Source organism: Metopolophium dirhodum, chromosome 9, assembly GCF_019925205.1.
Source record: "Metopolophium dirhodum isolate CAU chromosome 9, ASM1992520v1, whole genome shotgun sequence".
NCBI classification, from domain to species: Eukaryota; Metazoa; Arthropoda; class Insecta; order Hemiptera; family Aphididae; genus Metopolophium; species Metopolophium dirhodum.
The window spans coordinates 4,276,086-4,289,848 of NC_083568.1; the positions used below are offsets into that span (position 1 = coordinate 4,276,086).

Consider the following 13,763-nt stretch of genomic DNA (forward strand, 5'->3'; position numbering starts at 1 on the left):
AGTTCATTCAATTTATAAATGTACATGTTTAGCAGGTTAGCGTAGTACGTTTATAGTGGTCATAGTGGAAGAAACCCTAACGGCATTTTTACTTATTTCTAAAATTACAGGCAGAACCCAAAGTTATAAAATGTTATAACACATAAAGTAGGTTTTAACTTTTAACGTGTTATCGCAAACGTACACCCAATGACGTATCCATATTAAACTAGTTAGGTGCACAATAAATACATCTTATTAATTTCGTTTGACACACTATTTTAATACATATATATATTATACAATGCTCGCATATATAGTAGTGTTATAAATTTATAACATAATAACAAAATATTATATTGAAAATGTTAATCAATATTATCGAAAGGCGCTAAATGTTTGCGTTGGCTAGACTGGTATAGATTCGTTTTTTGGTCCACGGTGCGCGCAGCCGCGCAATATTTCACTCGCAGGTCTGCCGCTGACAGTGCTGTAGTTAGGAAGTATGTATTGATTTTTATCTCGTCCCTTTTTCGAGTTTTCCGCACGTTCGGCGTTTAATATTATAAAAGTTAATTTTTTATCGTTTTCCTCGGTTATTTTTTTTTAATTTTTACTATAGTGTTATTTGTACTTGTGTCTGTGTCACCGTTTTTACCAAATGACGCGTTTATGAGGCCCAACCGTTTACGGCTAGTCTGTGTATCTGTTTCGCGTTTCCATACTGTAAATAATGGCTAAAGACAGGCTAGCGGCTTTAAAAGCGGTATGATTTTTTTCAAAAATATTTATTATATTAGTGACAACATTACGTTGTAAACACTCTCAATCATTTATAGGTACATCTAGTACAAGTGTTTTATCATAAGCAACAATTTGAGATCTAATATCGACTTGCCCACTTAACTTATCAAACTGTTTAAACTTTGACGTCCAACAGAAGTACTCAATTTTAACACTGACTACTATACGTACAGTAGACGTATACTTTATTATTTTATTGTAAATAACTACTACTACCTACTATGAGTCTAAAACATGCAATTTCTTATTAGGTAGGTAGGTAAGGAGTTCAAAACTAATGACTACCTATGAATGCACCTAGGTATGTTATATTCTATATAGGTACCCATGTATAATTAATAATTAATAATAGTGATTTTCTATCTAGTAAATAATACCTATATCGTTTTTGTATTGCCAGTGATATATAATATTTCTCTGGTGGGCAAACATCAATAAAGCCATTTAAATACCATCTATTAAATCATTTAAATTATTATTATTATTTCTGTTTAGATTCTTTTTGAATCTTTTAGTAAATTTTAACCTGCTCACAATGAATAATAATTACTAAGGGACTTGAATATACTACAAAGTGAAGACTAAAGATAAATAATGTGGTTGCCAAATATTAATATTTTTTACTACCATTGAGTGATTGTATTATTATTTCTTAAAAAAATTATAATCTGATAATTTGATAACTGGGTTCAAGATCATTATATTATATGTAGGTATTACTAGGTAACAAATATATTTCTGTATTTTAATATAAATATAGGTAGGTACTTATAGGAATTGGCATTTGTTTTAGTACTGTATATAACTTGATATACCTAAATATGTGAAATGTTATGACGATTCTACTTAAGTACTAATCATTAGATAGCGTACTAAAAACTGAAAATCTGTAATAACAGGCACGTACGCATAAAAAAGTTTGGGTGTATAATTTAACTTTTTGAAAACCAGATGTTGAAAATTACAACTCCATCTATGTATTTATTGTCAATTGATAAAGGGTTTAATTGTATTCTATTAATATTATTGATTTGGACCAGGATTTAGGTTTTTGATAAGTAGTTACAGTATTTTTTAACTGTTATCCAAGTAAACTATATATGTAGTTAGGTATACATCTTATATGTTAACTTTTACCAATTTGTATTTATTGTTAAAATACCTACTGACATTTCAATTTAATTAATAGCTAATTTTTTTGAAATTTTTCTTGATGATATTTTTTAAATACTACACTTATAAATTATGCTTAATATGTATTCTTATTTTAGGCTCAAAGTGACGATGAAGAAGGAGGTGCCGATGATGTGGCAGTCAATTTGGAAGGTCGGCAAGATGGGTCTGGAGCTGGATTTATGGATAAATTTTTTGAGGAGGTGAGTATTTTTTTTTATAGAAAATAGAAATTAGATGCATTTGGCAAAAATTTAAAGTTGGTCATTAATAAACTTAAAAATCTATTTGCCTAATTGTATTAATACTTTAAAAGAAAAGTATTGAAGTGCAAATCTTTATGATATGATGTATAGGTTCCGAAACCTGTGGGTCGCTATCTTTTTTAAAATATTTATTTATTTTTTCATAATTTTATAAATATTAAATTACTATAAAATATATAAAGAAACTATATATTTGTGTATAAATAGGAGTATAAATTCAAATAAACATGATATAATATTTTCCGTGTAACTATATTGTACATTGATTCTGTTTTATTATTGATCATTGCTGTGACAATTGCAAATGTACTAGTGACATTTCATCACAACGCTGTCAGACTAAAAGTTATAGTGATTAATAAAGTAACAAAAAACTTTATTAGTATGTTGTGGTTCACCTGAATTTAAATATTTTTCAAAATGTGTCATACCATTAAAAGTTGGGGAACCTCTGATGTAATATACACAATGGTTTTATTCGATCTAGAGTTAAAAATTGGAAAATCTATGTATATGTTTATATAAATATAATTCAGTTTGTAAGTATTATAGGTAGTTACAGTTAACATAAATAAATTAAAAGATAATAGTATAATACTAGGAATTCTAAAAAAAAAAAAAACACCACACAGATGAAATTAAAATGTAGGTAGGTATTATGGTAAGTTTATTGACCCTTTTTTGATATAATTTTAAAAACTTGGAATATTACTTATACAGTGTTTAAAATCGGTTTAAAACTTGTTTTAATTTTACTACTTATTTAAATTTAAAAAAAAATCAAGTAGGTAGATAAAATCATAGATTTAAACAATGTGAATACTAAAAATTATTTTGTATTTATTATACATTTTAATAAATATATTGACATTCATTAAATTTTCAATACCTATGTGAGTCAGTATAATATAATAGGTATTAATTTAAAATACATTTTATATTATTATAATTTATAAAAATTAAGCTAAACAAAACTATTTATGGACCATGATTAACTTCTCCTACTACCTACTTTTTTCTTTATTGAATCCTATTAATACAAGAATACAAAGAATACTTCATCCTATTTTTTAGTATAGCCAAATTCAATGAATGTATAGACATTATTAAAATTTATACATTTTTAACTCTGATTTACCTAATCATTGGTTATTTAGAGTTACTAGAGTTTTTTGTGTTTGACACTGCTAATAAGTAACTACTATTTTGAGGAAAAATACCAAGTTAAGTATTTAATAAATAAAATTAAATAAACTGGAACCTTATTATTATTAAATTTAATAATGGATTTATATTTGAAAGTCTATTAATATTACATGCATATGTATAAATTATTTATTTTTAGAGGATGTCAGTATACTGTTTGTTTTTTCTATCTGACCCTTGTTCAACATACCAAATTTATGTTCAGTAGAACCAAATGTGTGTTGTAAGCACAGACCTATAAACTAATGCCTAATGGACAGCGCTTGGATAGAGAAACCAGCAGGCGAGAGAGAAATAATTATGCATTTGAAATGTTACAGTGTTGTCTCACTCTATATATCGTCCCCATGAACAATAGACAAGGTGATGTGGTAGGTGCTGTCCATTAGTTTATAGGTCCATGGTTGTTAGCTTTAATATAAATGTGAATTAACATAATATTATCAAACTTAAAGGTAGGGATATTATCTATTGCAGGGTGCACCTCATAGGCTATTATTGATATTTTAATTTTAAACGAGTTATGAACATTTTAAAATTATAATATTTTGCCTAGTTATAACTCACTTTAATAATGACATATTAATAAAATTCCATTAGGTGCCTTAAATAAAATTCTTACCTTTAAGTTTAATAATAAGTAAATTTAATCTAACAACATATGATAAGTTCTGCTGAATACAAATTTGCTATGTTGCGTATTAGCATGTGGTTAGAAAGAGAAAACATAGTATGGTATGCTGAAGAAATTCTCTTAAATATGACTGTAGTCATATAATCTAATCATTAAGTAAACATTAATATTAAATATTTCTGGATATTAGGTATTTATTTTAATTTAACATGTTGAGTGCCTCGTCGAATTTGATGTGCATTGATTGTGTATCCGCAATAATGTGTTGGTATTGGGCTCTGGCTCAATGCTATAAAACCACTGAACAACCACGTATAAAAATGGATACGGTATCATACTGTATGCCTTAAAGAGAGTAATGTCATAGTTGTCGACTACGTCAAACAAGACACTCAAGGTGTTAAATATAATGATAATCATATTTAAAAAAAATGTTAATAATAACCCAATATTGTAATGCATTGTGCATTTATAAGTTTTTTTTCTAAACCTTTGTTACAGACTAACATTGCTCCTAAAATTTATTAAAAACAGTTTTTAAAAATAAATTATTTCATTTAATTATTAAAAATAATATTTATATCTATAAAATAATATGTTATTAGTAAGTTATACTTCTATATACTATGAATAACTATATCAAATAAATAATAATGTATAAGGTATTGAATATAAGTGCTTACTTGTATTATGCAGTGTTAATTTGTATGACAATAGTAAATTAATAATAATAAGTTAGAAATTAACAAATAACAGTGGTAAATACATTAATGATTTATTTACTTATCTAATTTTGACAAAATTAATAAAAAATAACCATTTTAAAGGTAAAAAACGAGTATTATTGATTTTTTTACATAAATGAAACTAATGAACTAATGAAAGTAGTTTAATATTCATTAAAATCTTCAGAACTATAAGTTTTATATGTGTACTTGATGATAATATTAGTTAGTCAAATAAAAGATAAACCTATTTACAGATAAGACTTCTTTAACTAGTGTAAATTGTATCAGTTTGTTATTTATTCTGCCCAGAAAATATTCATTTTTATGATATAAAAATTAGAAATTTACCACTATGAAATCAATTTACAAGCCCTTATTGTGCGATTTTAAACTTGAGGTTATTTTTAAAATATCTGATTTAATTTTTTTAGTATAAAAATATATTATGTACGATTAGTATACATCTGTTAAAACATTCAAAACTATCTATGTTATAGGTGGAAGGTATCCGAGGGATGATAGATAAGATTCAAGCAAATGTGGAAGAAGTGAAGAAAAAACATAGTGCAATTTTATCTGCTCCTCAGACTGATGAAAGTAATATAACTTTATTTATAATAAATAATTGATAATTTAAGTGTTGACATTCTTTCAACGTCTAATAATAATATAATATTACTATTGAAATATTTTTTGAGGGTTAATATACTGAACTATTGAAATCAAACTTTTAACATCCTTTATTAAATAAAATTCACTAAAAAATAAATTATGTCATGTTATAATAATATAAATATCAAGCATAACTCAAATTTGAAAGATAATAGAAAAGTCAAATCTTTGAGTTGTTTCTTTTAAAGTGGTATATTGTGTAGATTTATTTAAGGCTATATTATTGTATACTGGGACCATTGCATTTTGATGGGTATTTAAAGTTTAGCATGTAAAATTATGACTGATGATATTATACATTAATAAGTATTTATTATTCTACTAACATTTTTAGTATGTACTGCAATAAAATGATTATGATATAATTATTAAACCATAATAAGTTCCAAATGTACAATTTGTAAAGCTATATAAATAATAAATTGCTTATTAAAAGTTGTAGCTACTATAGCTTTAATATAAAGTTAATATTTATGGCGGTTAAACATTTTTATAACCTAACCTAACCTTTTTAATATTTGTACTATTGTAACTAGTGGCCGGGTAGAATAAGGTGGCAGTGCCCAACATGCACCGTCACCAGTTCAAACCCGGACGCTTAAGGCTTCTTTCTCCAGGCAGGAGACTGTCATAGACTGCTATCATCCTTCTGTTCGGTCTAAACAAAAATTAAACCAAAAACTAAAAACATAATATATTATACTAGCTGATCCTGCGCACTTTGTTGCCCATAAAAAATGACTACTCTTAAAAAAATTGTGATTGTTCAACTCCTTTTGTGTGTAACAACCAACAAAATAATAAATACTAATTTCTATTAATTATTTCTCCTATAACCAATAGCAATAATTTATAAACACAAATTTCCATCATAAATCTCAAAATTCCTGTTTGAGCACCTCCTCGGTTTGGACCTACCTGATTCAATTGTGAATCTAAACCGCATCAAAATCCGTTGCGTAGTTTTAAAGATCTAAGCATACAGACAGACAGCGGGACTTTGTTTTATACTATGTTAAGATTATATTAATTATGTTTAACAAAGCGTTATTTAAAAATGATTTTATTAAACATAGTTAACATTCAGTTAAAATTGAAATATCTGATTAGTGTTAATTTTACTTATGACTAATGCTTACTAATTATTACTACTATTCCGTTTTATTATTATAACAATTAATGCAATTAATAAGACACATAAAATGTTATGAACATAATTTACAGATACTATTTCTTTTTTATCAAGATGTGTATTGTTTTAAATATTAAAATTTAGGATTAATAATTTATTGTGATAATTTCTTGGTAAGAAATTTAGAATATCACATGGCTTCAGACCAACTAAATAGGAAGCTCTTCATATATTTTAGTAAAATTTTAACTAAACAATTTTAACCATAAAGTTTTTATTTTATATTATAAATAAAATAATTAATTATATCCCTTATTTTTTTTTCTATTTGTCTTTAAAATTTAGTAATGTTATTTGTAGTATTTCCAACTATCTACTTTAACTTGTACTTAATTCTTTAAAATTTAGTTTTGAAAATAAATTCTTATATAGTATTTTATACTAAAGGTTCAATATCTATGAATAAATAACATGTAATTTACTTATTTAAAAAAAATATAATAAAATAAAAATGATTTACCTATATTAAGTTATTACATGTTACTATTTACAATTTTCCAACATAATATGTATTGTTATATAATATATATTTTTTTAATTAATTTTAGATTTTGAGTAGGAATTAGAGTATTTTGGTTCAAAATATCCAACTTTCAAATTATTTTTATATTTTTTCAATAATATAAAAACACATTATATCAAAGCATTTTAAACACTCATACATTTGTACCTACATAGTTCTTTCTGTATATTATAACTTAAATTGTAAACAAGTACCCTATCATAACATTAATAAAATAGAATTTTCTTGCACAAATGTCTATAAAATTTTCAAATCTTTATTAAATAGATTAAATTTGTTATTATAAATGAGATAAACATTCTCCCTGAAATTCTGTCAAAATTTAATATTTGTATACAAATATTGTTTTGGCAGGTATTTAACGTATAGTTATTGTCTTTATATATTTTATAATATTTGAATAGAAAGTAAACGTGTTATTAATGTATTGAGCATATGAACAATATCTGTCAACATTATCAATGAAACAAGTTAAAATCAAGAGTTTACAATCAATATTAAAATGCATTGTTTTTGACTAGGTAAAAATAAAATGCATTGTTTTTGACTAGGTAAAAATATTGTAAATTAAAACATGTCTATGTATTGAGGTTTGATTGGTGATGACATCATCAACAAATCTGTTTTTATTGAAATGTATAATTTTATTCTTAATTAAGTTGAAGATATTTTTCTGTTTTTATTTATAAAATATTTAATGTTTGATTTTAAAATGTGATTCTATTGGTACATCTAATATTTACATTATAGCGACTAGTAAGTTGTGACTAAACCTAATAGTATACACAAATATTGGTTAATATTAATAAAATATGAAAAATGAGAAATATACTAGAGCCTTAATTTTTTAATTCCAAGCACAATAAAAATTTAAATATTTTAGTAATGGAGCAGGGTAGGGTTCAGTGAATTATGTTTGAATTTCAAACTATTTTAGGTACCTATTATGCCGTGTTCCACGGATTAACAGTATCTCCATCTAACCAAAATGTTGGGAAATCAACTGAACAGGTTTAGACACAAAACTGATCTGTGCACAAAGTATAATTAACATATAATTTTAAAATAAACATCCATATACTTATTTTATATCATAGAATTGATTTAATGAGTTTTTAAATATTTTCATTTATTCTTTGTCCATCAAAATGGACTTAATTCTTATTTATTAAGGACTATCAGAAGCAAAATTAGTCATTACAGTATATCAATTTCTATTCCCCAAAATTGATAATGAATATAATATAAGATGTGTGTAAGTTGTGACCACGATTTATATACCTTAAATAAAGATATATCTGAAACTGTGGTTGTGACCAACAGACTACAGAATATGTTATCAAGTATCAAATAGTAAATACGAAGATACTGTGTTTTTAGTTGCTATTTAAAATGTCTTTAAAATAGGCGAAATAACAGTAACTCCATGTTACATGCTGCTTATTTGCTTCTTATTGGGATTTACTGTACTTTTGCTTCTAGTTTCACAAAAATGATGTACTTGCTGTGTATTTTCTTAAGTTTAATTGCTCATTTTCAATGTTAAATATTGGATATATTGCTTTTTTTACTGCATTTCCTACAGATAAAAAAGTATTTTATTTTTTTGATGGTGAATTAACTAAGGTTTTCATATAATTTTTTCGTTTAGCCTTTACTTTCTTTGGATATACATAACATTTTTATGGACTCTGTAGGCCTCTTAAATTCCTAAAGTGGTCCTCCAAAAATATTAATTTGTGATCCATGGCTATAGTGAACAAATACTAATTTTATATGGTACAGTGAACCAATAACAATAATTTATTATAAGACTATAATGATATATTTTGCATCATATTTGTAAATTAAATTAAAATATGTTTTAATCTAAATCATCAAGAACTAATATCTTGTTGAAGTCACCTAAATTAGGATAGAATTGATTGGGTACTTTTTATACTGTACCTAACCATTTAAGTTTATTCAATCATAATTAATTATTAAATATATATACAAATAATATGAAATGTGTAACTATTTAATACAGTTATCAGGTATGCTATTTTTTGAACTTTTTATATTTAAATTATTCATTAACGGCGATCGTATTATTGTAATCATAATTTTATAAAATAATGTTATTAGCATGATTGTCCAGCTTAATTAAAAATGTGTGTAATCAATAATTTTAAGCTCATATATATTAAATGTTTGTTTGTAATATGGTATTTTTACTTTTATTATTTGGCCTGTTGAATATACAAAAAGTTGTCTGTTTAATATTTTAATGTTTAAACTCTGTCTGAACTTGAATAATGTTTTCTGAAAAAAAAAAAATTATATTCTACACAGTTTGGTTTAAGTATCCAAACTAAATTTCTCTATTTTTCTAACTCAAAAATGAATAACTGGCTTGCATATTTTGCATGTATGACAATATTAGAATTTACTAGTTATGATACAATTTTTACTGTTTTTATGCTATTTATAAATATAAGAAATTTTTGAAATATTGTTTTTTCGATTTTTGTTTGATAAAAATCTTGGCAATTTATTAATACATATTTCCTCGAAATTTGTTTACATGGAAAATAAAAATTATTAATAATACAGTCACCAATTTTTTTTATGACCATTTAAAGTTCAAATTTATACAAAATTCATCAAAATCACAATAGTTTTAAATTCATAAAATTACTATTTTATCACCTAAGGGTTGAACAATTTATGTAAGATTCCTCATAACTCAGTCATAATTCTATACTAAAAATTTCAAAGAAGTATCGTTAAGTTAAAATATTTTCTTATAAACGAAGTTACAGTGCGAAATTTTGAAAACATTTAAACTACCTGATAACTAATTTGTAAATTATAAACAGATATTGGCTCGGTCAAAAAGCTTGAAAATTTGATACAAGATCCCAAATAAGTTGTTCTGATATAGCAAATTAAAAATAAATATAAAACCTTCATTTTTTTGCTTGATTGATTATGTATATAATATATGCGCAGTTAGAAGGGAGTTTGAGGCGGGGGCGCTTTGAGGCAGTTTTTTAATCAAATTTTAATTTAAATATGAATTGTTATGGTCTGTGCTATTGATACAAATATACAATTTTACCCCCCTCCTAGAACAATTTCCATAGTATTAAAAAGTTTCTCGTTAGTTCTTAAAAGAACCTAAACATTCTGAAAATACAAATACACTTTTTTTTTTATATATTTCAAGTTCAAATTTCGACAAAATTGGATATTTAAATGTAAAATGATATTTTGAGTGTTACGGTTTTGTCAAAAATTAGTTTAACATAGTTATCGCATTAAAGTAGAAAAAAAATTACTAGTGGCAATATAATTATAATATAAAATATCCTAACTGGACCTCAGAATCATTCATCATAATTCATAGATAATCGGTGAATATGGTTTTGCCATAAACATTGGTGTTAAGTTAGTTTTTCTTTTATTAACATATTTTCTTTCTATGATATGCAATATTTTCAGTCAACTTTTAGGTTCATTCTAAAAATATATTCAATAACTTATTTGATATTATGTAGTATATTCTAGTTTCTAATAAAAATAGGAAATTTCAGTTTGGATTATTTTTCGTAACTGTTTAATTTTAGAATATGTATCAATTTTTAATTTTACAATTTTTCGGAATATTAGCGTTTTTTAAAAATAATTTGTAACTTTGTAAGATAAGGTGTAAAGACTGGAATTTTAGTACAAGGCGTAAGGCATACAAGGTTATATTTATAATTTTCATTAGTCCAATTTATTGTGTTTAACTGGTGGGTGTTGGACGTTGTTAGATACATTGTACGTATTATACATACCATTAACATACAACAATATTTATTGACAATTGTAATTAATTCCCGACTTTTATAGTTTCAGCCTTAATATAATATATTGTTTCCTTTGTATTTATAAATTCTAATATTACACAATTAATTATAATCTTAAAATTTATATGTAGATAATATATTATTTGTATAGTTTTAAAATGAAAATATCTATTGAAAATTTCCCGGAAATTGTTAATATTATTCTATGACTAGATAATTTATAGTTAAGGGGATTTGATACCGTGATTTTTTGTTTTTGTTTAACACACGCATGACATAGTATTTTATACGTACTTTTTGCCAAACATACCAATTGATCTAATAAAGCGGTAGGTAAGAAATCTGAAAACAGATTTAAATTTGTCGTCAAGTCTTGAAATTGACTTTCCCACATTTTTGATATTATCCCCCCAAATTCCCAAAAATGTTATATTAAAAAAGAGTATTTAAAAATTGTTGTATTTCAATCTTCGGAGAAGTTTAAATCAAAAAATCAAAAATGTGGGAAAGTTGATTTGAAGTAGACTTGACGACAAATTCAAATCTGCTTTTAGAATTCTTATCGATTCATTAGATCAATTGGTATGTTTGGCAAAAACACGTCTAAAATACTATGTCACGCGTGTGTTAGACAAAAACAGAAAATTACCGTATCGAATCCACTTGAATAACCTATGTTATATAAGGTGTACTAGGTGTAAAAACATTAATAGCATAATATTATATTAATGTATGATATGTGATTATTTGTGGTCATTACAAAAATGTATCTAATTTGTTTTCAAAACATAGGCATACGCATTTTTTGATTCTGAGCGGAGCGATAAATGTATTGATTTTACAATGATGTGTGTTTTTTTTTTATTTTTGTGTCTGTCATCACCTTTTAGGACAGTAAAAGTGCTTGGATTTTCTTCAACAGCAACTTTTCTGATAGGAAAGTGAATCTAGTTGGTACTTTGGGGGGGGGGGGGGGGGGGTCAAAAGTAAAAATTTCCCAGTAGTTTTCAAAAGCGACGTGAAAAACAAAAGAAAAATTAAGGAAAAACGGGAATTTTTACGCAAATACTGTTTTTGAGAAAATCGATTTTGGTTTTTGGTGTAACTCTAAAACAAAAGACCGTAGGGACATGAAATTTTGACTGAATGTTTATATTAGGATTTTCTATACACCATAAAATTTTGAAAATATTTCGACTCTTTTTGAGCTGCTTACGGACATTGTCAGTTTTCAATTTTTTTAGTTTTTTTTTCTATAAATATCAATAAAATTTTATCTGTTGGTTAAAAAGCTTGAAAATTTAATAGAAGGCTTCTAGGTTATTGTTTCAAAGGCAGATGAAAAAAATTAAAAATCCTTAGTCACAGTTTTTATTTATAAGCATTTAAAGTTCAAATTTTGACAAAATATGGAAAAATCACGAAAATTAGCTAATTATTTTGAGTTGAGAATTCATAAAAATTTTTCTTTTTAAATCTAAGATTTGAAAATGTAATATAAGATTACTCATAAGTTTGCCTACCTTTATCAAAAAAATAATGTCTACAAGAAACTTAAATTAAATTTTTATGAGTGTCTGAAATTTATATTTTTACAACATTTGATATTCACTCGATTTCTCATGTAACAATTTTCTTATTTTATTGTAATTAAAAAACGAATGACTGTAGATACTTGAAAATTTCACTGAATGTTTATATTAGCATTTTCTATACAACATATTAAAATGTTGAAATTATTTTGACTTATTTTGAGCTGTTTACGGACATTGTGAGTTTTCAATTTTTTTTAGTTTTTTTTTCTTTAAATATCAATGAAATTATATTTGTTGGGTAAAAAAGCGTGAAAATTTAATATCATTCTAATAGCAGTTGAAAAATATTAAAAATTCATAGGCACAATTTTTTTTATAAGCATTTAAAGTTCAAATTTTGACAACATTTATCAAATTTATAATTTATTAATTATTTTGTAGTTAAAAATGTATAAAATGTTTAACTTTTATGGCTAAGGATTGAAAATTTAAAACAAGGCTCCACGTAAATAGGTTATATATAAATTACTTTATTCACAATAATATCATCAAATATACTTGGTATCTAATATCATAGGCTGACTGGTGGTTTTCGCTCAGAATCGTTTTTCTCATACAATGATATTATATCATTGAATTCAAATTTAACACCATCCATTTCAGTGATCCACTTGTAACCTACTGTACAGCAGAGTGACATCCACTTACCCACCTTTTTTTATTATAAAGGTTTTTTTTTGATGCTAAAGATTTTATGAAAATAAAAAGTGGTTATCCGCGATCAATTCATTTTACACTTACTTGCAAATTAACAAATTATTCAATTTTAATTTTTAATTGTTGAAAATAAAAAAAAATTTGGTATAAGTTAGTCTAATATATTTTAGCAAAAAATAAAAAGATCCTGAAATGTTGTGATGCGCTTGCGTACCTAATCCTATATTAAGATTTACAGTCATATTACCTTAAACCGTGTTTAAAATAAATATTTTGTAATTTACAACCCGAACTGTAACTAATATTTTAATGTATCGGCTATAGTTATATTTATAATGCCGAGTATATTCGTCAATAAATAGAATTGAAATACAAATATTGAACAAATCAAATATTCAATTACGCAGGAGTTACAATATTACAACTGGAATTTTCTAATTGCGTTGTAGATGGGAGGGAACGTATAATATTGGTTTATAAAAACAGCTTTTCTTCCTA

General features: G+C 25.1%; 1 protein-coding gene across 5 annotated transcripts in view; it reads left to right on the forward strand.

The window, feature by feature from the left end:
- Positions 1-458: 458 nt before the first annotated feature.
- LOC132952731 (syntaxin-1A) overlaps positions 459-13,763 on the forward strand; it is a 32,199-nt gene continuing 18,894 nt past the window's right edge. For 4 of the 5 annotated variants that reach the window (XR_009665493.1, XR_009665492.1, XM_061025137.1 and 1 more), the window contains exons 1-3: positions 459-745; positions 2,055-2,159; positions 5,288-5,387. Coding sequence is in view for 3 of the 5 variants with exons in the window: in XM_061025137.1 (XP_060881120.1) it covers positions 713-745; positions 2,055-2,159; positions 5,288-5,387 (238 nt within the window). In the remaining 2 variants the exon portion in view is untranslated. Of the gene's footprint in view, positions 746-2,054; positions 2,160-5,095; positions 5,188-5,287; positions 5,388-13,763 lie in introns of those variants that run through there. The other variant, XM_061025138.1, reaches the window with a different exon arrangement.